Here is a 26256-nt window from a genome sequence, read left to right on the forward strand (position 1 = left end):
CTTTGATGAAAATGCACTGAACGCTTTGTGATTTAACATTCACAAATTCGCGCGAATGAACTGGAGCTCTATGTGGTTTTTAAATTAAGGTTGTTTGTCAACAAACATTTAAAATTTAAATAAACAATGTCTTTTAAGAACTTGCTAAGTCTGGAACGTAAGTATATAACTTGCGATATTATAAGTAGGAATCTATTATATTTTTATAATTTAACAAGGAATTGCAAAAGAACACCCAGAAATTGATAAAACCAGAGTTTCAATTAATTCTTTGAAACAAAAGGTGTCGTTTAATTAATTTAAATTAATTAACACTTAAGTTAAAGCTATAGATGAATCATTAACTAATTGATTTTTATAGATTAACTTTGTAGAAAATGAATTAGCTAAGCTAAAACTTCCAAAACATGTAAAAACAGTCGTAAAATCACCTAAAATATATGAAATTAACAAGAAAATTAAAGTTAATGCTACTGAGATTAAACCAAAATCGACCAGAATGAAAAAGAAGAGAATTAAAAAGACTGAAAGCATTAAAAGCATTTCAAATGCTGAAAGTATTAAAAGCATTTCAAATGCTGAAAGTATTAAAAGCATTTCAAATGCTGAAAGTGTTGATGGCATTAACATAAGATTGATTGAGGGGAAGGTTCTAAATGAATTTCACGCTAAAAAACGTACAGTTGAAGACATTACCTTTATTACAACCCAACCATACGTAACCTACGGTAAAAAACCTTCCCCTGGTAAGGTTTTACAAGAAGTAGCGGAAAAATGGATCAAAACAACAGAAGATTCAACACTACCCCTAAAAAAACTAGTTCAAAAACAAAAAGACAAAATACAAATTAAATCTAATGCCCTTGAAAGCTCAATTGATAAAAATATTCAAGTGAAACCCAAAATAAAGCTAAAACCTTCAAAAAGAGCGTCTAAAAAACAAAATTTCCCAGTTGAAATTGTTAAAGAAAATCCAGAAGATAATGCATCAAATGTTACTCTTGAAAATAGCCCAAAAAATAGTCCTGAAAATTTACAGACTAACCTAATTATGGACAAAATAGAACCAGAAGAAGTTACAATAATGCGCAAAAAAATTCACGCCGAAAACCCTACTTTTTATCCCGGTTTTTGTCAACAGGGTGATAAAAAACCGATTTCTTTTACTCAAAATAAAGGTGAGAATCCATAAAGGGAAAGCCATCATTTAGGGGAATTGATTCCCATGTTATTTCTATGAGCACCTGTAGAAATGTTTACCCCTCTATACACTGGTGTCCAGGGAAAAGCTACGGCTACCTTACGAAATAATTTTGGGTCGTTTTTTTTTTATACATAGAACATCAAAACATAAAAAGAAAAATAATTCACGTACCTGAGAATACAAATAGCGCCGGTATAAACTTCATTAAGTTCACAATTTAATTTAATTATAATTAAATTAAAATTAAGTACTTTTCGCATAGATATAATCTCCACATTTAGTTGGAGAATGACTCCAGATGGAAAGCTTAAAGAAATTAAAAAGAAATCTAAACCTATGGAAAATGAATCTTCGAAAAACGAAACTTCGAGTGATAAAGAAAATAAAATACGGGAACCAATTAGTTGGAGAAAAATGCCAAAATTACGACAAAAGGAACCGTCCCAAACTGCTCCAAAAAAGAGGAGAGAATTTTCTTACAATCCTGATGAAGTCCGGGAATACATTAAAAAACAACACCGTGAACGAAAACGAAAAATTACCGAAGATAAATTAACAATTGAAAATTTACGTAAAAAAAAGGAAGAAGCTCTAAAGGGTTTGATGGAAATACAACGTAAAAAAGTTATTTCAAATGTTCTTTCATCCAAAAAAAATTTATCACCTAAATTAATTTTGTCAAGAAAGATAAATATTCACAGAGTTAAAAATGTAAATTTTTTTAAATATTGTAATTAGCCTTATTCCTGATCAGCGCCACCTACCCATAGCGGCGACTTTGAGAACTACTGTAAGCGGCAAGCCAATCAGATGTCGCTAAAATCTGGTGACGTCACTGACTGGCACTCTCGGGTCTTACCAAAAATGACGTCACCAGATTTTAGCGACATCTGATTGGCTTGCCGCTTACAGTAGTTCTCAAAGTCACCGCTATGGGTAGATGGCGCTGATCAGGAATAAGGCTAATTATTATAATTATTATACTTTAAACTTATTTTAACCTTTCAGGATCGAATTAGACATCCTAGTTTCATAGTAAACTTATCAAATAAAACTTTAACACATGTTAAACGTAATGAAACAGTTCCCACATCTACAATGGCTATTCAAACTGATCTTGAATTGGATAAAAACAAACCAAGCGTCAATACCGCGGCTGTACAAGTACAAATACAAATTCAGGCACAATCGCGACAAGACACACCGATAATTTCAGTTAACAATAGTCATAGTTCATCTATGACTTCTGAAAAATTGGTTAAAGCAACAACTAGCAGTGTTTATGACGAAACTAGCACGTCGTCGCGTCAATCAGACGGAAATACGTCACTAATAAATGGAATACAATGTGACTTACCTTCTTCAAAGTCTTTATTAGTCAACAGTGAGATAAAGACTTCAATGTATAGGCTTATTTCGCAAAATTTAGATTCAAATATGATTCGAACTCCTCCTAACTTGTATTGGGGTTCAAATGGACGACTACCCGATCCTTATTCCTTTATGAATGTCCTGAAACGAAAATATAACTTAAAGCTCAAGGACAACGATAGTTCTAGAAGTCAATCTCGCGTAGTAAGCGATGACAATTATTCTAGAGTCCTTGTAGATAGACCTACTACTACTAGAAACGCGTCGAGGTCGCCGATCAATTTAGAACAGGATCCAATTGTAAAAGCGGATTTAGCTACGGATTATTCATTGTCAGAGTTCTCTGGTGTTAGTTCTGGAAACGTTTCTAATTCGAAGTTCACTGGTAATAACGATGAAGATCCGGTCGCTTTAGCAATATCAGTTCGCGATAGTTCCTCATCAAAAGGTTTGTCAGTTTCCAAGGAAATTAGCAGTCAAGTTGAGTCCAAAAAGACGTCTAGGTCCAAAGGCGATGTTTTGTCATCGCCTGCAAAGAGTGTCTCAATTCATTCAATTTCAAATGATACTAATATCAAGACTGATATTGAGGATGACGAGAACATCTCGCCGGAGGACATTGTAACGGTTGCAAATTCCTCTAAGTCCATTTCAAGTTTGATTGGAAGTAACGGTGTTAGGGAAACTTCGTCCAAAAATTCCTCAAAATTTGGTGAAAGAACGGCTTCCAATTCAAACGAATATGATACAAGATCAAGTCAACGAAGCGTGCCTATTAGTGCTTCGTTAGTTCCAAAGGAGGAACCAAATCCACCGCGGACATCATCCTCAAGTTCTAGCTCGAGGGCATCCACGTCGCCGCAACGACTGGATCTCGCGAGTGATACAGCGTCTATGGCCTCTAACTGGAGAAGTACAGAGTACCCTACAATGTATCGTCAACAACTTCAACTCGGTGTTAGCTGTCTTGAAAGTTTACACCTGCTAAACGACGTCCAAAATCTGGAACTTGCAGTTTTGACCCAGCAAAAAGTACGAGAAGAACGAACACTCAATCGCGAGTTGCGGGAATTACAATTTACGTCCAAGGAAAATGAGGAAGAAAGGAAGAGATTCTTTCAGGACATGAAACTAAGACATCAAGAATCGCTAAGTAAAGCCGTTGGCGAAGTCAAGGACGCCATTTTGGAGTCGACGTTGGCTATAATGCCATCAATGACGAGACAAGCTCCAACCTACTCTATCGGACAGCAAACGAAATTCACAACTTCGGTCGCTTTACAAACCAGCGTGGCCAATTCTCTTACTCGAACGGATTCCGAACACTTGGATCGGAATGATTCGAGTTCTTCAAAATCTTCGATTATTTACCAGAGTGACTTCGAGGATCAAGTTGAAGCACCGTCTTCATCCAAAATTGAGACGGAAAAATTATCCATCGCTCATGAAGAACGTAGTGACGTTACGATTTCATCGGAGGTTGTTCCAACGACTTCAAACCACAGTGAAGCACCGTCTTCATCCAAAATTGAGACGGAAAAATCCATCGCTCATGAAGAACGTAGTGACGTTACGATTTCATCGGAGGTTGTTCCAACGACTACAAACCACAAAACGGACGAATCAATCAGTGACATCGAAGAAATTTCGGGAATTCAAATGCCGTCGATACATTCTTCGAGTATCAGTTCCGTCGTTGAGGAGTTAACGACTCGGGAACAAGGGCAATTACATTCTTTCGCGGAGGACATTGAAGAGGTTTTTGGGAACGAATCAGGTTCCGAGAAAATGGAAACGGGTGAAAATTCAACCTTGACCGATGGAAATTCCTCATCCGCGGCGACTTTAAACCATTCCTCGACGAGTCACGGGAAACAAGACGCGTCATCAACTTCTAAACCTTCAGAAAACGCGTCCAAACGAACTAAAACGAAACTGAAAATGCTTTCTCCTTTGATTCCTCTGAAAGCTAGTTTGAAATCGAAGAAAGACTATTCTACGTCAGAGGACGAATCTACCCGTTCGCGTCATACCGTCGTCATAACCGATCAAAGTGACTTAGAGGGACGTGTAATGGCGCTTAGGGAACAACTAAAGAAACGTAAATCGGAAGCAGCGCGCTTGGCCAGAGAATGGAAGCGTAGATACCGCGATACCTTGAAGGAAAAAGAGATATCTTTGCAAAAACAGATAAAAGCTTACGAGGAATTCATTGACGAGACTCGACGCGATCTCGAGAAAGAATTAGACACCAGCAACCAATCAAATACCTCCGTAAAGTTCACGAAACCTAAAATTATCTCTCATAAATCTGGCATCGCTTTAGCGCAATCGACTTCCAAGAAAGATGAATCTGAATCATCGACAATTTCGTCTCACTCGGAGCCAATGAAAGACGATGAAGAAATTGCTTCAAGAGCCAGTCGGACTCGCAGTGAAGTGTCGGAAGAGATTTATTCCAGCGGTTCTGTCGACGAAAGTATCAAAAGTTACGTATCAGCCGAAAATAAAAGTGACCAAACTATCGCGTCCAACCAGGAACAGTCTATTGGAAGTGAGAATGCGGGGGCGAGCAAAAGTCAAATTGATTCCGAAGTCCAGGAAATTACCGAAGGTGGTAGCGACCTTGCGCCAAGTGAAATTCAATCTGAACTCATTTCAGAAAGGAACAGTCGCGTATCTTCGGAAGAAAATACTTTGGCTTCCAGTAATGGTCCTATTTCCGTTGAGGAACAAGAACCGGAAGAAGAATCGAAGTCGCCTTCTTATACGGAAATAAAAGACACACAAAGTTCATCAAGGCAAGAAGAGGAAGAGTACATTGAAGAAAGAGAGCAAATACACACGGAAACCAGTGAAGATAAACCTGTAATGGTACTTGAAAAAGAGCCGGAATTGGATAAAAGCATTTCCAGCGAAACCCTGGTCGAGTCATCGAAAAATGTTGAGGAACAGTCCATTAATCAAGTTTCGGAAGATAAATTTGGAAGAGGGGATTTTGGTGACGAAAATCAAGTGCAACAGGACGATTTTTTGCATCCTCAAGACCAAAATAAAATTGGAAGCGCATCCGGTGTTATAGAATACACCGAAGAGTCTTTACGTACTGAAGACGATGTCTCGAGTATATCCGAAGTTCCTGAAATAGTCCAATCAAAAAGTTTATTATCAGAGGAAGTTGAAGAAGTGATTTCCATTGAACAGTCTAAGGCGACACGTGCCTCTACGTCCGAAGTTCATGATATAGTCGAATCAAAAAGTTTATTATCAGAGGAAGTTGAAGTCGCGATTTCCATTGAACAGTCTAAGGCGACACGTGCCTCTACGTCCGAAGTTCATGATATTGTCGTATCAAAAAGTATATCACCCGAACTTGCTAATGAAAGTCCATTATCAGAGAAAGTTGAAGACGCGATTTCTATTGAAGAGTCTAAGGCGACAAATTCCTCTACGTCCGATGTTCCTGAAATTGTCGAATCCAAAATTACAACACCCGAAAAAGCTAATGAAAGTTCATTATCAGAGAAAGTTGAAGAAGAGGTACCGGCGAAGACAAAGGAAGTCTTAAACGACGAACTCTTAAATACTTTGCTACGAAAGCAAGTAGAGTTTTGTTTGAAAGTTGCCGCGACAAAAGCGGAAAAGCTTAAGCAAGCCAATACAACTGCCAGCCAAACACAACAGAGAACGACGTCCGAAGTGACTGACAAAATTACCGAGGAATTATTCTCAAATCTGGTCGAAGACACTGTTGACTGTTTGAAAACGCTTCAACAACAAGGGCAAAACAAGAACGCGTCTACAATCTCACTGGACGTTACTCAACGCGTCAGTGACATCTTGCAATGCCTGAAAAAGGATGCCGCCTACGAATTACCTCCCGTGAAACATCGACCGCAAGATTTAATGATATTATCACCGATTGAAGATGATGAAACTGTCCAGGATCCAGTGACGGAGATACAATTGGACGGCGATGAATGGTTTGAAGAGGATTTTGGTTTAAAATCACCCAAAGCCGCAGCGGCGGACACAAGTACTTCGAGTACTGCTGGAAACTTCACGTATTACTTCCGAGAAATTCCGGATAAGCCTCCACCGCCTTACACGCCTCCTCAGGGAGCCATGTTGGAAAAATTAGCCAAGATACGTAAAACACTACCATCCGCATGGAAAATTCCAAACTCCGAGGAGGAAGTCGATAAACTTTTAGTTTCATCGGCCGAACAAATTTATAATGGCTTTATCAATTGCGTTCCATTAGAGGAATTAACCCCTGACGACAAGTACTTTGAAATGGAAGCCAGATTTGATGAAATCACCGCCAAAAGTGAAAGAGCTTATCGTTTACTGGTTTTCGATTTATGCAAGGCCTCCGTTCAACAATTACAAAAGTACATTATCCTAACGTCACATTTTTATTCCCCTATTATATTCCCTCCGTTTTCCGTTTTCTTAGGTCAACTGAGGAATTCAAGAACCAAGAACCATGGAAAAAGATACGTCGGACCATTTGTAACCCAGTAATCCCAAACACAAAGGAAGAATTTGTCGAGAAGGTCCAAAAAATGGCTAAAACGGCCCTCGAAATGAAAATTCGATCGGGTTTAGCGACGAAATTCAAACACAAGAAGCACGATTTTGTCGACGCCTTATTACTTCAAGATATGGCCGAGGAAGAGACGCAATGGGTTAACTACGAGAATGACGAACTCACTGTTAAACTATTCGTCGCGAATTCGGTTTTTGCTCAATTAGTTGAAGAAGTTGTTGCCATTATTAATTGTAATAGCCCTAGGAATAAATCTTAATTAAGAGTGTTGATTTTTATATTAAAAACTTTTCGTAACTTCTTTTTTCTTTTCACGTAAGACGAACATTATTCATTTCAAGACAAATCAATTTTACTTTGATTTATAATTTATTTTAAAGGACCCCAATCGAGGAGGGTTAGGCCTAACGTTATCTTTGAACATTAATAATTTAATTAAGATAGTTTTTTTGTCAGAACAGAAAATTCTCCGATAAACAGAGACAGAGACAGAGAAAATTAGAATAAACTGACTAGACGGCCTCGTTTTTACGAAATTTCAATAATTTTCTAAAACTGAAATGTTCTTTTTCCTTGTTGGGAGAAGATTCCGCGGAAGTTTTTGTTACTTGGGCCTTAGCTGAAGTTTCGCTACCACTTTTTTCATCCGAAACAGATCCGTTGGTTACATTCTGCAATGGAATCTTTTGTTTCGCCGGCGATAGGATAGTTGGTAGGGATGGTACGAAAAAACAACAATTTTCGCAGTTTTTACCATTCCCTCCGAATAAATCTCCCGCAGCGGATGAACTGACACCGTAAGTGGCGCTGGTTCTCCGTTTCCCTGAACAATTCGAACACCTTTCACTATGATCCTCGTTTAAATTAGGATTGGAAAGAGATCGAAGTAGATTACGTTGCGCCTTGCGATGTCGATTCTTTCTCTTGTTCTATTACCAGATTAAAAGAGCTAAAATTTAAATCTGAAACGAATTAGGCCCTAGTAATTAAAAAGCTTAAATTACTTTAGTCCCAGGCTCGATAAAAATCGGCATGGCTGGTTCGACAATAAGTAACTCATTGTAATTTCCTACAAACAACAGTAAAGGCGTAATGTAATGATTTCCAATAAGTAAAGTCAACAGACCGTTCTGTCTTGATAAACTTACCCGAATACGAGACAATTTCACTTGGCCTCCGTTTCTTGCCAGGAAGCAAGGCGGCCATCAAATCGTTTGTAGAGTTATGTCTCTTCAAAGGTGAGGAGCATTTTTTGACATCTCCGTCATCAGTGGCATTAATGCGATTGCTTTCCAAATCGACATTGGCGGAATAAATATCTGACGTATCAACGTTGTAATACCGCAGTCTTCTCATACACAACGTCATAATGGTAACAACAACAATGGTTTCAACTGCCAACAGGAACAAATGAGCTTCAAGGACCTGCCTATAGAACAACTCACGTTCGCTGCTCAATTGATCGACGCTCGATTTCAAACCCATGACGATTGTTTGTAAATCTTTAATAGCTTCTTGTTGTTGTTTGTCCCGCGTCTCCGCTAACTGAGCGGTATCATTCAACGCTTGAACTGTCCTGTTAAAGCCTCTCTGCATGTCCTCCATTTGTCTACGATACCTTTGACTTAATTCTTGTAGATAAAGACTACTTAGAGACATATTCATCTCCAAAATCTTGATCCGATTACTAAGTCTCATGAAAACGGATTCCTTCTGACCCGTTGGTATAACGACCCCCAAGTTACGCGTTGGAATTGTATGCGTAATGTCCATTAAATGCGGCGGGTTGCTAAAATCCCCCGTTTTTGTATTAGAATCTTCAAGTACGTCCGTTTGACCCATATCTTCGGTCATTTCCGATATTAAGGTTGGAACTAAAGTTTCCGTCGGTATTACGACGTTCGAGGAGCTTGAGATCGACGTTAATGTCCCTCCAAGAGGTTGACCATTTTGCGTCGAAAAGTCCGATAAGGACGATTGTAAAACGGGCGGAGGGATATTACCACCATCCGCCCCTAATGTATCGGTACCAACAACAACTGGTACTTTTTCCGATATTGTTTCGCTCGGTCGCCCTACATCAACTTCCGGTTTTTGTTTGGTTACCTCATCAGAATACGGTGGTAAATAAATAACGGGTTCCGTTGAATTCTCTTCAACGGATTCTTTATTTTCTAGTCCCGTTTCGAATAATTTAATTGGCACTTTTTTAAGGTCGAACGATACCGTTTCGTTAGTATAGTTAAGGGTAGTGACCAGAGAGCACGCCGTTGTCTGACAAAATTGGGCGATGGTCGAAATGTTAAAGATAGACAAGAAAAACAGACATTTACGACTGTTAAAACAAGGAGAGTCTTCCTCGCTTTCAACGCATAAACCACAGTCGTCCAATAAACGACCTAAACCAGCCGTATTTTTCCAGAGAGAATGAGTAGTTTTGTTAACGGTATCGTTTAAGGTAGAATTGTCTTCATCTACAACATCTCCTACACTGAAAAGTTTAAAAACACGTCACGCATGCAACTGCAACCGATTTCCCTCCCACCTCCCTAATTAAACTCACTCTAAACTGGATTGAGTTGACGTATAAATTTTCCCTTCTAAAAGATAATTTAAATTTAAAGTTCAGCAACAACTATAAGTAATGGATGCGGAACTTGCCAACTTCCTCGCGTCCTAAAGCCCTGGCAGCTTTCCTGACAATGTTAAGAACAGCGTCACGCGCGCTTCCAAAAAGATTTCTCGAAGAATCGTCTTGTCCTTCTTGAAATGCGGGTGCATCTAACAATTTAACGCGTAAGGGGTCATGTATATTGATTTTGAACAAAGGAATATAAGCGCAAAGCATGATGGGAAATACTGAACATTGTTGGCAAATGTCATATATGCACTACATCGAAATGGTAGGGTAGGGTCTAGGTGTTCACGTAAGCGTGTATTGCAATGTACGCGTGACGATGAGCAACTTAACACGAAAACCAAATCCTACAACTTACCCATAAAATCTCCGTCAGCCTCATTGACATGCGCATGCAAATGACCAACTCCAATTTCCATTTCTTCGTATTCATCAACCATGGATGTTCCATAAACTCTGACCAAACTCAAGGGACAATAATGTTCCTTTCCGTAATAACTATGCAGTTCCACTTTAAGAAATTTCCCGTAACCTTGGTGTTTTAAATCAAAAGTATGCAGTCCCCTCTGATCAGGCGCGATAAACGTTCCTAATGGGGTCCAATCTCTGGTAGGAAAATGGTCACTCCAGTAAAGAGAAAAATCCCGTGGTAGGGATGAAAATAGCTCGAAATTGGCCAATTCGAACTGAGCAGTGTGTATACTTTCGCAAAGTTCGATAATGAACCATATTTTGGCTTTACAAGGGTTGAGCATGTACGCGTCCATCTGCTCATTAAGTATTCTGTTTGGAGCTTCTGATTCGACATTAGCAGCCACAATTTTAGCTCCGCATTCGGATGACGCGTAATTTCTTCGTCGTTTTGACGAAGGAGGGAGTTTTTTGCCTGGAATGCTAGGAATTTGTACGGGTTTTTCGCCCTCAGTATGTTCGGCTAATTTTTTCTTTTTCCATTCGTCAAACGATGGCATATCTTCATCTGGTGTGACGGGTTCTAATATTTTAGAGTCGTTTAACTTTTCCTCTAACGTTGTGACTTTCTTTTGTTTATCTTGAGGGATGCTGGGACTTTTAGTCTGATTTTGCGTTTCAGTTTTAGAAGTCGTTTCAATATTATCGTCACCAGAAGCAACGGGAGTAGGAACTAAGTTTTGTTTTTCGTCATTATCAGCCTTAACAAAGGTTTCATCGACTATAACGTTATCTATAGTTGATTTTTCTTTTGAGTTTGGGATTTGCGTTGGAATGGATATACTTGGTTCGCTTAAAAAGGGGATTTTTTTTAAAAAAAGCTCTTAAAACCGCTCCAAAATTTGCTTTTCAAGAGTTAACAGTACCTAGACGGTTCTCCCGCGCCCGTTAGACTAGATAACGTGCTATCCACATTAGGAGCTTGCTCCGTTTTTTTGATCCCATCTACTAGAAGGGATCCAGCATCGAGACTACTAAAGCCTTCGATGGAATTGCTCAAAATTGGCAATGAAGTTGGTACAAAAATACCACTAGGTTTGACATGACTCTATTGACGGAGTAAAATTAAACCATGTCTAAAGACAGTGCAATAAAATACAAACACCTACATTTACATCTTTCGAAACTCTAAGGATAGTACTGGTAGTTTTAACCCTACGATTAGCCCTCCAAAATATTTCAGAGGCATTGCTTTGACCATTCAAACTGGGTTTCGAAGTATTTCCCAAGACTGAACCTCTGGAAATTTTCAATTATTTCGCAAACTTTAGTATTGCTAAATTATTGCAGCGTGTCAAGCAGCGAAATGATATATTGTGAGTCATAATCTTGGGACTTTCTTTTTTACAAATATCCTTCTTTGCGTGGTATAGAGTATAGACCATTTCGAAAATTACATACCGAGAAACCCACCCACAGGGGCAAGACCGCAATTGGGGTATTTCCCCTCGCGTCAAGAAGAGAAGCCAGACAGAGCCCGAGTTCGCTGCACGCGGGAGGCGCCAGGGAGGGGAGGATACCCCCATGGCGGCCTCGCCCCTGTGGGTGGGTTTCTCGGTATGTAATTTACGAAATGGTCTATCGCAAATAAATCATAGCATATACCTAACGTTAAAAGGCTGTTCGGGGGGGGGGGGCTCTTTTTTTAACCACCCTATGCTAAGCTCTATCAGGGTTCATACAACTTTTGGAAAACAAATTTCCCTGAGATTTCTAGGTTTTTCCTCACATACTTCCCTGAATTTTCCAGAGTTACGAGCCTCCAAAGTTTAGTGTAATGCTATTCCTATGGAGGGGGGGGGGGTTGTTCGTTTACGTTTTGCTTAATTACTCGGCCCCTGTTTGTCGTAGCCCTGAGTTTTTAGTATGGTTGGATGGGGGACAAATTGGACTATAACATACTCAAAGGGCATCCCCGTATCTCTAGTAGAACCAAAGTTACGTGCCACCAAAGTTTATAGTTAAAAATCATAAGTAACCTAGTAACAATAAGTGAGACAGTAACATAAGTTGATGAAGATATTGACGTAGCCTCAAGTTTAAAGTATCCTTGTATGGGGAGCAAAAAGGGCTACAACATATTCAAAGGAGATCCCCGTATCTCTAATAGAGCAGGAGTTATGGGCCTTCAAAGTTCAATGTTAAAATCATAAGTAACATAATAACAATAAGTGAGACGATACCATAAGTTCACGAACATTTTCCTTCATTACTCGGCTCCTGTTTGTCGTAGCCCTAAGTTTTTAGTATGGTTGTATGGGGGACAAATTGAACTATAACATACTCAAAGGACATCACCGTATCTCTAGTAGAACCTGAGTTATGAGCCTCCAAAGTATAGTGTAATGTTAATCCTATGAACTGTATGTTCACGAACATTTTGCCCCTGTTTGACGCAAATTCCCCTGATTTCCCTGAATTTTACTAAAAATTAGAAATTTTCATGAGGTTTTTGTCAACTATTTATTTCCCTGATTTTTCCAGGTTTGTATGAACCCTGACTATGAAAAGATCGTCCTTTGTCCCACTGCCCTTTTAAGAATCAATATTTTTCTAGTTTCAAGCTTCTCTAGTTTTCAAGGAAAGTGAATTTGTCCAAACTAAGAAAATCCGTCCAACTTTGGACAAAGCTAGGCATGGATTAATTTCGGTAGAGAGGGGGGTGAACTGTTTATCCCCAACGTTGGAGGCAACTTAGCAAGAAAGAATACCATTTTCCCCTAGAAGGGGGGATGTCACTAAGATAAGAGGTTGAGGGTTATGAGGTAGGATTGCACATTTTATGTAAATAGATATAATGCAATTGTACCGGTTATGAGATGAGAAATTATAGAATTTGACTGAAAATAATTTTTCCGTTTTTTCTTTCATATCTTTCTAATTAATAATTTTTTCCTGTATTAATAATTATTATTCTTAAGATATCAACGCGGTTGTTTTAATATATTAAAGCGTTTTTCCTCTTTCCATGTATTTCTTAATTTTATCCGTATCAAATTTCATGCAAACAAAACTTCCAAGGTCTGGCATGAAACCCAGAACCCATAGAAATAACATTATGAAGAAGCCAAGGCTTAGCTGAAAATAAAATCGAGCTTACTTGTAACTGGATGTGATGCACATTAACAGAACGAACAGCGTCGAAAACGACCATACGCGTCGCGGCATTTTCATTTCCGTTATTTATACTTGACATTGAATTTAAATATTCAAACTAATTTAATTTACTTTCTCCAAGAAATGAACCCCCTTTAAAAAACGCGTCACTCGATGGTGGCTGGCAAAGATGTTTTGACATTTTTCAGCCACCGTCACTAGCGAAGGGCTTCTCTAATTGGTTGGAGTGTATCTTGTGATGTAATACTTTCTCCAATGATATTGCGACAAGGAATCCTTCTGCTCTTTTCTGAAATATTTAAATTCAAAATGTCACATTAATCCTATCAAATTTCGATTTTTAGGGCGTTTTCTTTTTAGTCATAAAATAAAATGTGATTAAATACGAAGCAGCGAACTTCCTTAACCGTTATATATTATGGATAGGATATTGTTTTAAATTAACAGACCGCGTAAAAATCCAGAAGCAAAATTTAAAAAGAACGCCGAGGCTTAGGACTGCCAGACTGTGCCATTCATGGATGGTGCCCAAGGCGGGCGTATTCGGTGTTGGGATTTTACGGTTTACCGTTCTAGCTACCTCTCTCGTCTAGCTCTTTTCATTGACGTCATACGTGGGCGCCAAAGAATACGCGATCTGTCTTATATGAGATATAAAGTTTGTATGTCCGGAAAAAGGAGAACGACGTTAATCGACGTTAATGGCCTTTATATACGTGTAAACACGAAGGTCTTTTTGCATTCAAAATTGCTATATTAAATAAATTATGTGCACCGTTATTTAGGATAATTATAATGTACACATAATACACATAATAGACCTACATTTAAAATGAGAAGACCAAGTATTTTGTATCAAATTTTATTTCAAGTAGTAACTTTTTTCATTTTCATTTTATCATCGTCAGCTTTGAAAGGTGATGGCAATAATTCATTCTTATAATAGTTCGTAGATTTGTAAAACCTTACATTAAATTAAAAGTTCATGACGTAAATAATATTTACCTTTCAGAAAGAATTAGCAACGCGCCGTTACCGCCTAAGATTTGAATTTATAACGGATAATCGGCCTCGCCCTCTCCCTAAACCATTGAAAGTTAGGTAGGGGTGAAGAAGAAAGGGGGTATACAATTTTCAAAGTAGAGAGACGTTTTCTCTCTGGACGCAGCCACCGCGGATTCTTGTTTCTAGCCCACGTAAGACGTCATAGTAAGGGAAAAAATTACTAGAGCCCCCCTACTACAAAAAGGAGAATCTCCCGCTTACCACCCCTGAAGGATGCTCCGACCTAATAATGCGAAGCGGTATACAGACCTTGGATGGTGCCAGCATGGATGTACTAAATCTCTCGTACCTTCCACCGTGCATTGAAAAAAGCTCGCGCTTTGGCTACCAAATCGTAGGGGGGTGGGGAGGCATCGGGTGTTAAAAACAACCGGAAGTTCTACGGTGGGACAAACGGTAGTCTTTTCCGGTCGTCGTTCATTGGCTGAAATTTGTAGCTGTCTGCTGTTCACGACTTGGCGGGAAAAAATGTAAATACGTAACGCGATATAGCCAATGAACAAAGACCGGAAAAGACTACTGTTTGTCCCATCGAAGAACTTCCGGTCATAAGTTCGTACTTTTCTCGCCAGCCGGCGCTAGGGGTTATGGAGGAAAAACAATGGCCGCGTTTCAGGCTCAGTAATTTATCCAGTAACGGTGCCAGAGGAGACAATGGTAGACAAGGACACACACTATGTCCTTGTGTCTTACTCTCGTTCTCTCTAAGAACAACCTTGAAGAAATTAAATTTAGAACTACCTTTTTTACATGTACCAATAAACAAAAGCCTCAGTTTTCAAAAAACCAATCTTTATTAATTTAATTAGTATCAGCATCCACTTATAGCGTATCAGTATAAAAAATAAAATATTTGGTTTTGTTTCTGCTTCCTGCATTCAACCCATCAAAAGAAATCATTTCCCGGCTTTGTAAATTTTACGCATCTCTTAAAAACATAAATTTCTACCTCCAACGTAGCCCTAGCTCCTTGAATAAATCAAAGAGGATACCGTTTTTAAATAAATCGAAAAAGAAAAAATCATAGCTCCTCCCCCAACAGAAAGCATGGGGAAAAGTCGTCTGCACCGTCTAATGACGTTTGGAAACCTTGCTAACCTATTGAGTGTTAATTATTTACTATATTTTAAACAAACTTTTCAATTTTATAATAACCAGTGGGTTTTAATTTCAAAAGAATGCCCTGGTATCAGTTTATATTAAATTAAACACTTGGAACTAATTTTTAATAATCCATATTTTATATAAAAAGCCAAGGCTTAGAGATATCATGCTGTCAAATTCAAATATAAGCAAACCAAAGTATTCAAAACATTATAAAACATTACGTCCATGGATTCCCCCTCCGGGCAAAAGTACAAAAACATCCGCGAAAAAGTTAAATCAAGAAACATCAATACAAAAAACTTATCCAAACAAACAAGTAATCAAAATTAAACCATGATGTTAATCAATGGGTAATTTTGGTTTTCTTCAATTCTTAGAATGAATTTGACACCTTTCAAGATCTTCAATGCAAAATAACAGAATTAGATAGCTTTGTTAAATCATTAGATTTCGTTTTGGGGGGCTCAAATATTGTGCCTGAAACTACTGATGTTTCTAAAAAGCACCATGAATTTCATGACTCTACTAATGTGTCTAAAAAGCACCATGAATTTCATGACTCTACTAATGTGTCTAAAAAGCACCATGAATTTCATGAAACCACTAATGTGTCTAAAAAACACCATGAAACTAAACAATTTCTAGAACATTCAAATTTAGATATAAATTCATTAAAGGATCACATTAAAATTAAACAGTATAAGAAGAAATTAAAGTTATTGCTTCAATTGATTCAGTAAGATTAATTAATTAACTTAAATAATTAGTTAATTAATTAATTCTAATACTGATTATGTTTATTTCAGTATTTCTGAATTGGAAACAAAAAAGTTGCGAATGCTTTTAGATGAAAAAGAAACTGCTTTGACATATTACATAAAAGATAGGGACAAATTAAAACTAAACTTAGCTGAATCTGCTGAAGCAAAGTTTGAAATGGAATCTAAACTTGAAAATATCACACAGTAAGATTATTTAAATAATATTTAAATAATCTCTAACCTATAAATAAACTTCAAATATAATTTTCACAGACGTCTTATAGAAATTGAAAAAACCCAAAATAAAAATGAAGAAATAAATAATGATCAAATTCAAATTGAAATTTTGAAGAGAGAAGTTGAAAAATTCAAAGTTAGTTAGTGCTGTTAATTAAGTATGGAAAATTAATAATGGAAATTCATTAATAATTAATTAATTTAGGAGGGTAATTCAACCCTAGAAAAAACAATTTTTCAAAAAGAAAACGAAATTAAAAAACTAAAAGAAAAACTTCAATTTCAGAAAAATTTGAAAAAGGTGGGTGATTTTTTTTTTTGCTGCTATCTTATTGGCCTAGATGGTGCTCCTGTCTCATAGTGTAGTTTGAGGGGGCAGGGCTGGAAATAAGCACATAGGATACTGGACATTCTCCCATTTAAAAAAAACACTGGGGAAGGGTGGGGGTTACTGGACATTTTGACCTATAAACTTTTCCAAAGTTTAGAGACCTTGACTATTAAGATACGATACTACTTTTGCACACTCCATTGTACAATATCCTCTAAATTTTCCAGTCAAAGGGGGGAGGGGGCCCTATAAGAAATGTTTCTTATTTCCGGCCCTGTTTAGTGGGGATTTGTTTCCCGCGTTTTATAAGCTACAGATGGCGCACGTATCTCGCGCTCTCCAGTTCGATTAGAGGCGGGAATTTTAAAATACTTATTGCCACGTGCGCCCGGAATTTTGGCTTAAAATACTTCGTTTTTGTTTGAAATTTCGACGTTAATAAATAATATTAAATTAGGTTGTACCTAAATCTCCGGATGATAAGCCTAACAATCTTGAAAAACTTCGAAATAAAGTGTCCATATTAGAAACTCAAAATTCTACCTTCCAAAAATCGTTAAAATTAATGGAAAAGTATGATTAAAATATATAACAGAGTCCTAATTTTTAAGCTGCAATTAAAATTAATTACTCCGCATTAGGCAATTAACTGAAGCTAATACTTCCATATTACATTTAACTTCCGAATTAAATAAAAAGGAAAGTAGCACACAACTTAAAGTAAGTAATTAGGCCAAAAAAAATAGAGATCAATTAAGTTTTAGTAAAATGTTTAACTTTTAGAAATCAGATAATAATCAGGAGTATTTTATTACAAATTCTAAAGAATTTCAGGAAGAGATTTCGGGAAAGGTAATAAAATCGCGCCTAAATGCAATAAATTAATTTATAAAAAAAATAACTTGGTATTTTGTATGGAAAGCAAAATATTTTAAAAATTTCCTTATTGGAGGAAAATTTGCGACAGAAAAATGAAGAAATCGCTAAAATAAATAGCGAAAAATTGAAAGTAATTTATTAGGGTTCATCATAAGTTAATTTTATATTAATTAATTAATTAAATCATTAATTAATTAATTAGATTCAAAACGAATACGAATTAAAATTAAAAGACTGCGAACGTCAACTTCAAATATCAATTAATACAAACCGAAGTTTGCAAAATTATTTAACTCATTTAAAAAATTCGTACGCTGCCGTTTTTTCACAGAATATTTTGTAGAATATTATTTTATTATTGTATTGTATTTTTCATTATTTGTGATTGAATAAAATAAAACACTCGAGTGTTATTGAGGTTAAACGTTTTCAATATTTGTCTTTCGCGTCAAGGAGATAATTGGGACTTGATTCTTTAACAACCAGTACCAGTATGACACCCTTTAAAAGGTAATAAAATTAAACCAAGCAGATTCAGCATCGATACCTAAAACGCGTCATCAAGGAGGGATATCTAGTTTACTAAGGAGTAAGTATAAGATGCCTAAGTATTCGCGCGCCATAGTCCCAGTCCCCTTTCAAAATACAAGGGGGGAAAGCGGTAAAAGGAGGCCGGGCTATTTCGCTGCCTCTCCTCAGTCGGAAAATACGAGTAATTTTCCCGTCATTCGCGTCGCGCTGACGTTAGTTTTCAAGACCCAGTGAGATGCATGCTGGTTGTAATTTAGAGGCGGCGGCCATTAACTCCGGACCTACTATACGTTTGGACTGGAGATAAAGCTGGAAATGTGGGGCGAATTTATACCTTCTCCCTAATAAACTAGATATTATCACTTCTTGACGTAATTTTTGGAAATTGGTGTAAGAAGTGTTCGAATTTAAATAAAACGGGAAAACTAGAGTCTTTATAGTTAATTTAAATATGAAGGAATTGTGTCTCTTGAACGAAGTTAGGTTCATTTTAGAGATAAATTTAATTAGATTAATTAGTATAAACATTAAAATATTTCACCGTGAGGGAGACGAGATATACCCTGTTTTATAATACCCCATCCAAGTTTCGGAGATAATAAATGTTTGGACCCCCGAAAATCGAAAATCGAGTTAGAACATAATAGTATATAGTCATTTTGGGTCAAATATATAACTGTATATTTTTACTATATTACAAAGTCTAGAGTTAAATAAAGTAAAAACAAGATAGAAGTCAAAAGTCGTTTTGAATTATCCAAAAAACGAGGAGACCACAGATCCTTGAAGCCCACGCCTATTTTGACCCTATAAATTTTGCCCGTAACCACCTTTATTTAGAGCCAAAACAATGTAACCGTTCTAACAAAACACGTAAGAAGTTAAATGATTTTAGAGTTTAAATCAATTCCACGTGAATTAGAATTAAATGGAAATTTAAATATGCCCTAAAAAGCCCACTTTTTTATTCTATATTTCGTTTTAAGTTTTAAACCCTTTTAAAATCTTTTTGGGCCGAAATGGGTTGATATCATTTTAGACGTATCAAATTTAACCTAAATGCATATTTTTTTTTCAATGATTACTTAACCATATTACCATATAACATATTTAAATATCTATTGTATCATATTACTCCTTATTTGAAAAAATAAATATTTCTTATTTCAAACAAGCAAGCTTCGCCCTGAGACATACGTCATCAAAAAAAAAATTATAAAAGAACATAATAGTGGTTATCCCCTCGTTGATAAAAAAGAAATACTAATTTTACCTGCCATTAACATAAAATTCTAACCTTGGGAAATATTTAACCAAAAAAAAAAAAAAGATGGTTAGGAGATGGGGCGAGTAAAACCACGATATTTCAAGGACAATGTCTAAAACCATTTTCTAACCTTTAAAGGGAAGATAACCTTGATTAAAATACACGTAAGAGAGGGTATGAAATGTTTCTAAATTCAGTTACTGATGTTCTCTTCAAAATGTTAATTTTTATTTAATTTTTTTTTAAACCAGGTCTAAGAATTGCTTAAAAACGAATTTTATTCAAATTCGTGAAATTTAGCTAATGTGTCTATAAAATTTTCCGATCATAAGTCTATAATAAGCACGTTATTATAAGTTAAAAGTCAGTATAAGATTTCCTTTACTCAATTTCGAGGGCATAAGTTAATAAATAAATAAGATATATCAGGGTTTTGGTATCTCGTCATTTATCAATTGTTGTTATTGTTTGTTAAAAGTAATTGTAGTTAAAAACAAATTTTCAAAACAAAATTTAAAATATTCAAGGATTTGTTGTTACTAGTGGTAAATTCTATGGTGGTTTAATGGCGCATTCAGAGGGTCATTTCTGACTTATGATGGGATGGTATAATGAAGGCTGGAAGGGCATCACGACTTTTCCAAAACGAATTGAATAGAGATAGCAATTTGAGATGACAGGAAATTATTCGAAGGTAAAATGAACGAATTTCTTATTTTAGAAAAGTTGAAATTAAGCGTCTCTCTCCTCTTTCTCTCTATCTCTTTTCTAAAGCTTCCAACGGAAATGCATTTGGCAAATAATAAAACGGATATAAGAAAGTCTCATTGTCGAAACTTATTTCGTAAAGTTTAAATATATCCATTACTCTTATCTTTATCTATTGCCATTTGACAGTATTTCAAGGCAAGGTAAACCCCAAGAAAGGAGCCTGTCCCTAGATAACTTAATACTCCCCTATAGGGACTTGGCAATTCGGGCTTAACTCCGCCCCCAGCGCCATTATGGTATGTTTTTTAACAGAATGAAAGCTACATAAGCCCCTCCTCCTGGTATGATTTTTAGCACTAGTGGAAGGTAGTGACGTTGCATGACGTAGTACTGCCAAGACCCTATTGGACGAATCCGTCAAGTGGTACTAGCATAAGTTTATAAGATATGTTCCATTCCATAAGTTTCCACACTTTCTATACTTCGTAATGCTTACTGAGAGACTTACAGCTCGAGATAACTAGTTCAATTAGAACGACAAGCGAGAATTGAATAGCTACACTCGGTGGTTAATTTTGCAGTGCTTACATCTTCCCATTTAGTCTGTGCTGATCCTTTGACAGCGCCCCAGTCACCAGGCGTAGGTCGCTTTACCTCGAATCTATGACCTACGTCACTCACTTCATACGTGACAAGCTCCAGTTTCTAAGTTACCAGTGACAAACTTATGGTGAACATATCTTATGAACTTATGGGTACTAGGCGTCCAATAGTGGTACTCCCAGTGAGTGCTTGGCGGGAAAGCCTAAGGCGTAGTGACATGGTTCCAAGTGGTATTTCGATTAGACCGACGTATCCCTTTAAAATTCCTCGAGACCTATTTTGAAATTCCCTTATTTTCTCAGGTACTCTGGCACACTGTAGAAGAAGTAAGCCCTGAAAGTGAGCTAAACTAAAAACCCCAGCGTTTAAAAATACACCCTACAGAAAGTAAAAGAGGTTCGTCACTGTTAGGTTAGCAACAAGGGGGCCATATTGAATCGAAAAAAAAAATGAAATATATCCAAGGCCATTATACCAATTATCTAGAACTTAAAAAAAGTAAACGATACCTGCATGTTAAATTCTACCTTTTACCCATCACCATTCCCAAAAAAAGCAGTATGTGACTTGGCTGGTTATTTGCAGGCAATTTTTAAATTTAAATTAAACATCATAGAAAATATAAAAAAAAAATTATTTTTTTTTGTATGAAATGAGAAATAAGTAATACCCACTGTAATAAATTTAATGGGTAGCGTAGGTTCGGGCACGTCAAGTTACATCATATTTAAAGGAACAATGTTACAGGGGCCGCCCTTTACCTTTATAATACAGCGTGTTAAAAAAAGCAAAGGTGTATGCATGGTAGGAGAGAAGTACAGAGGGATCTTGATTGTTAAGCAAATAAATTCTATGACATATTGCCCTAAGGGACAGCTAAAGTGTTTTACGAAATCCCTTGAAATTAAGTAAAAAATTGATAGACAATGATTTCTAATTTAATTAAGGGGTCATCCCTAAAACATTGCAATGTTCATAACTTTTAAACCACGTGCCTTAATTGGGGAAAATGTTACAGAAGCAAGAAGTTACATTTTAGACTCAAAGTCGTCCCTTGTACTACGGTGCTACCTTCCTTTTTGAAATACCTTGTACCAGGGATAGATTTAATTTTAGAAGTAGGAATGGAGAACGGTTAGTATATTTACTTCAGTATAGAGCCCCTCCCTCCAACACGTAACGAAAAGTTTAAATTATCTTATTGGCTCACTTAAACTTTAACTACGTTTTGATGGCATTGCTGACGGGAACGGCGAAAAATACGTAATTATTTATTACCTCTGTCGCTATGACCCGCCTCTTCATTCATACCCCCCCCCTCCGTCACGTGGAAGGGGGTCCGGGACTTTGACGCGCGCCCAGATTACTCTGTTCTCCATTCCTACTTCTAAAATTAAATCTATCCCTGCCTGTACATTAAAAACGCGTAAATAAATCCGCGAACATACGTCAAAACCCACATGGCGTATCGACTTTTATTGAATTTAATATAAAACTTTTTTTTGGGTACAAAAATAAGTACTATTATGGCTCAAGAGAAAGAATTGCAAAGATAATTTCTAAATTCATCGTTGTATGTACCCTTCGCTTGATTGCTTTTCCGTGTTAGTGTTGATGTATTTATATAGAATGAGGCACACGTTAGTCGTTACTATATATCCAGTTTTAACTTTGAATAAGCGGTACTATAAAGCTATTAAATTTGTGTTACGAAATTTAGTCTACTTTCTTTTCTATCAGTGTATTCATGCGCGTTAAAACTGTTTCCCATCATTAACTTCGTAACTTTATTAAATATATTGCTAGGAAATAAATAAAATAAAAATAAATTTAATTAAAAATATTAAACGACGATGGTTAAATTTATCATTTTCAAAATTACAAAAGTTTCAAAACGATTTACCATGACAAATTGAATTCCACAAATTTTCCAAATATATCCTGCAGTGACCGTTGTTAAATTTTGCAATAGATATTAACATAAGTTTATAAGATACGTTCCTTCCATAAGTATGACACTTCCTATACTTCGTAATGCTAGAGATAACTAGTTCTAGCAGAACGACAAGCGAGAATTGAAGTCTTACACTCGGTGGTTAATTCAGCTAGCTATAAGTTCAGCTAGCTAATTGGACCAAGTCATCTTGCGACTTATTGCCACTTATCTAACGCCTTTACAATGCATTTTGCAGGACTTCCATCTAGTTCCAATTTAGTCTGCGTTACTAAGCCTTTGACAGCGCCTTAGTCACCAGGCGTCGCCTTACCTCGAATCTATGACCTACGTCACTCACTTCATGACAAGCTCCATGCAGTTTGTAACCAGAGATTAACAAACTTATGGTGAACATATCTTATGAACTTATGATATCAACGAAAATATTCCAGGAATTTCCTTTAAATTTGATATTGGATAAGCGGCAGAAAAGTGGCTTCCGTAGAATCTTTTGATATCTTAAAATAACATAAAGCTTAGCTACTGACTGGTTTTAATTGCTCCCATTGTGCATATTTGTAATTCAATCTCATCAATATGTGGAGGTATCGATTCAGCCCCGAGGAAATCCGAGCTTGATTAATAAATAAACTAAGGGGCTATAATCAACGAGGGTTGAATTAACAAATAGAGTATTGAGCCAAAGAATAAGTACCGTAACGCGACTAAGTATGATCAGGGATTGATTTAATTTTAGAAGTAGGAATGGAGAACGGTTAGTATTTACATCAGTCCGACTCATAGAGCCCCTCCCTCCAACACGTAACGATATGTTTAAATTATCTTATTGGCTCACTTAAACTACGTTTTGATGACGTTGCTGACGGGGACGGCGAAAAATACGTAATTCCTTTTTACCTCTGTCGCTATGACCCGGCTCTTCTTTCATACCCCCTCCGTCCCGTGGAAGGGGGGTCCGGGACTTTGACGGGCGCCCACATTACTCTGTTCTCCATTCCTACTTCTAAAATTAAATCTATCCCTGGTATGATAATATTATTTATTCACTCAATTAAACCTTGAAGGCGTGTTTACAACCTATGTTTGTTTATTTTTCGCCATTAGGTATAAACAACAGTAATTATTTACTGTTGGTATAAACAAAACCCTATTTACAAAATGATGACAAACCTTCAGCCTTACTTGACGTTATTACGTCACTTATGTCAAAATCAATACTAATAGAACGTAAATTAATTAAACACCTCTCAAGCAATTAGCGAAGTCTTACTCGACTTTGGTCTAAAAAACTAATTTATTAATAGAAAGATCTCCATTAATTCATTAAGATTGCCTATGTTCCAACCAATTACCCGTAAGTTAATTACGATACCTTTAATTGGTTAACAGCGAAAATAGAAAAAAAAACCTAAAAGAAACATATACATATTTGTAGGAAATAAATTTGTTTTGAATGCTTACAAATTACCATTATGCTAAAATTTATTATTTTGAATATGAAAATGGTTAGCTCGCATTACGGAAATGTTGTTATATTATATTTTGTGGTGCGCAGTTTTTGACAAAGAACCTTATATTTAACTTGTCATAGAAGATAAAATAAAAAAAAAATATAGTCCTAGTACGTGTTCAAGTGAACCATGATAAAGCATAGAGATTTTACAATAAAAGTCATTTTGTTCAAAATCTATTCTATCAAATGATTTTTCAAACTTATGTTTTGTTGCTTTGAATTTTTTTGTTGTTGTTGCTTGGATATGGATCTTACTTTTATTATATACGGTATTTGTTCTTTCAGTTTCACGGATTATGAAACAACGAGGACAAGGGCATTGTCTAATGTCAATAACTGTGCAACACCATGACTCACTTAGGGCGGTGTATTATATGTTTTAGAAACACATATATACTTAATTCTGAATCTCAATTGTTCCTAAGATATTTATACAATAAACGTATGTTATTTGGTTAACGCCTTTCTCATGGCTTCTTCTGAGATATTTCAACATAGTTACGAACGTAATTCTACACTAAACATTTTAATATCTGCCACTTCAGCCAACTCATTTTGTAAATGCTCTTATCATTTTATCATTTACTTCTTGAAGTCAAAGTCTTTCTCTACAAAGAGATGTTCCACTGTTATATCACGATACGTTCATAAGATATGTTCACCATAAGTTTGTCACTGGTAACTTAGAAACTGGAGCTTGTCATGAAGTGAGTGACGTAGGTCATACATTCGAGGTAAAGCGACGCCTGGTGACAGGGACGCTGTCAAAGGCTTAGTAATACAGACTAAATAGGAACTAGATGGAAGTCCAGCTAAATTAACCATGCACCGAGCGTAACCATACAATTCTCGCTTGTCGTTCTCGAACTAGCTCTTAGTGAGTCTCTTTCATTACGAAGTATAGGTAATGTCATACTTATGGAAGGAACATATCACTTATAAACTTATGATGCAGTATATACCACAAGAAGCTGCTACTACGAAACAAGATGGAGTATTATGGGGCCTAACGTCTTTATAAGGTTTTAACATATTGAGACTGAATAAATGCATCGTTTGTTTGTCAGCATGCATGCAGATCTCTATTGATGGATATGTAATGAATAAAGATTTATTTAGTTAGGTATAAATGTGTGTATATTATTGACGGGTATCCTTGCGTAATAAAAAAATATAACCCGGGTTTTTCCCTAAAATATAATAAAACTTGAAAAGGTTGACTTCCCAGAAACGAAAATGACAAAAAAAAAATAAATTGTCCTTCCGTGAAATATTTTGGGTGAATTTTGTTTAAATGATGTTTTCCAACAAATAATTATAATTATTTTTTTCTTCGTGTCTATAAGAACATTTAAATTAACATTAAACGAAGTTAATGTCAGTTTAAAGTCTACTTTATTCTTAAAATAATTGAATATATTGAGAAGCGTTGACGGAATTCAATTTACAAGTCTGATAGATAAATAAGACTTTAGAGTCTTGACAGGGTTAGGACGAAATTTAAAATTGAAAAGCCCCAACTTTTCCAGCTTATCCCTGACCAATTTTACAAATATCCCTGACTATTTTAAGGTGTTTACCCGTAGAGCCCACTTCATGATCACACCTGGCCTATATTTAGCATTGCTAATTCGAAGTATGGTTTGATTTCCCAAACGAAATCCCTGACCTATCCCTGAAATTTAAGGAAAAAGTCTTTGAAATCCTTGAATTATCCCTGACATTGTGTCCAATTTTCCAAATACCCGACTGACTTGTCTATGTTTTCCAGGTTATCCAGGTTGCGTACGAACCCTGCTTGATGGAAATTATCTATAATCTAAAAGACTACGTATTCTTGGGTATAAATATAAATTCATGTAATAAATTCGTGAAATTGCTCAGAAACTGCCTATTTGCACTTCATTAATATTCACGGAAAGGTTTAATATAAATTCATGA

General features: G+C 36.4%; 3 protein-coding genes across 6 annotated transcripts; 2 read left to right on the top strand and 1 right to left on the bottom strand.

Annotated features, from left to right (window-relative positions):
- Positions 1-12: 12 nt before the first annotated feature.
- Positions 13-7414, top strand: LOC149654439 (uncharacterized). Its single transcript, XM_089845941.1, has 7 exons — positions 13-157; positions 219-283; positions 362-1178; positions 1340-1396; positions 1467-1915; positions 2213-6969; positions 7035-7414. Exons 1-7 carry the CDS (start codon positions 127-129, stop codon positions 7384-7386), a joined length of 6528 nt encoding a protein of 2175 aa, XP_089702067.1. The 5' UTR covers positions 13-126; the 3' UTR covers positions 7387-7414.
- Positions 7415-7477: 63 nt separating this feature from the next.
- Positions 7478-13632, bottom strand: LOC149654440 (SUN domain-containing ossification factor). The gene is made up of 9 exons (XM_089845948.1): positions 13337-13632; positions 11346-11475; positions 11103-11284; positions 10124-11028; positions 9789-9908; positions 9691-9727; positions 8276-9618; positions 8132-8196; positions 7478-8056 (listed from the first exon to the last, which is right to left on the bottom strand). The coding sequence occupies exons 1-9, from the start codon at positions 13408-13410 to the stop codon at positions 7640-7642; spliced, it is 3273 nt and encodes a 1090-aa protein (XP_089702074.1). The 5' UTR covers positions 13411-13632; the 3' UTR covers positions 7478-7639.
- Positions 13633-15309: 1677 nt separating this feature from the next.
- Positions 15310-18157, top strand: LOC149654441 (uncharacterized). Of its 4 annotated transcripts, XM_089845978.1 has the most exons (12): positions 15320-15604; positions 15671-15841; positions 15903-16070; positions 16119-16261; positions 16332-16490; positions 16560-16659; positions 16729-16824; positions 17312-17427; positions 17496-17574; positions 17638-17706; positions 17777-17863; positions 17936-18157. In XM_089845978.1, the coding sequence occupies exons 2-12, from the start codon at positions 15689-15691 to the stop codon at positions 18074-18076; spliced, it is 1311 nt and encodes a 436-aa protein (XP_089702104.1). In that variant the 5' UTR covers positions 15320-15604; positions 15671-15688; the 3' UTR covers positions 18077-18157. The 4 variants fall into 4 exon arrangements, with proteins under 4 accessions (XP_089702105.1, XP_089702104.1, XP_089702102.1 ...); XM_089845979.1 differs by having other exon boundaries at positions 15310-15604; positions 15925-16261; XM_089845976.1 differs by having other exon boundaries at positions 15321-15604; positions 15903-16261.
- Positions 18158-26256: the final 8099 nt, after the last annotated feature.

Source organism: Phalangium opilio, unplaced genomic scaffold (assembly GCF_054372755.1).
Source record: "Phalangium opilio isolate 3A_F unplaced genomic scaffold, DU_Popi_V2 ptg000079l_1, whole genome shotgun sequence".
In the NCBI taxonomy this organism is placed as follows: Eukaryota; Metazoa; Arthropoda; class Arachnida; order Opiliones; family Phalangiidae; genus Phalangium; species Phalangium opilio.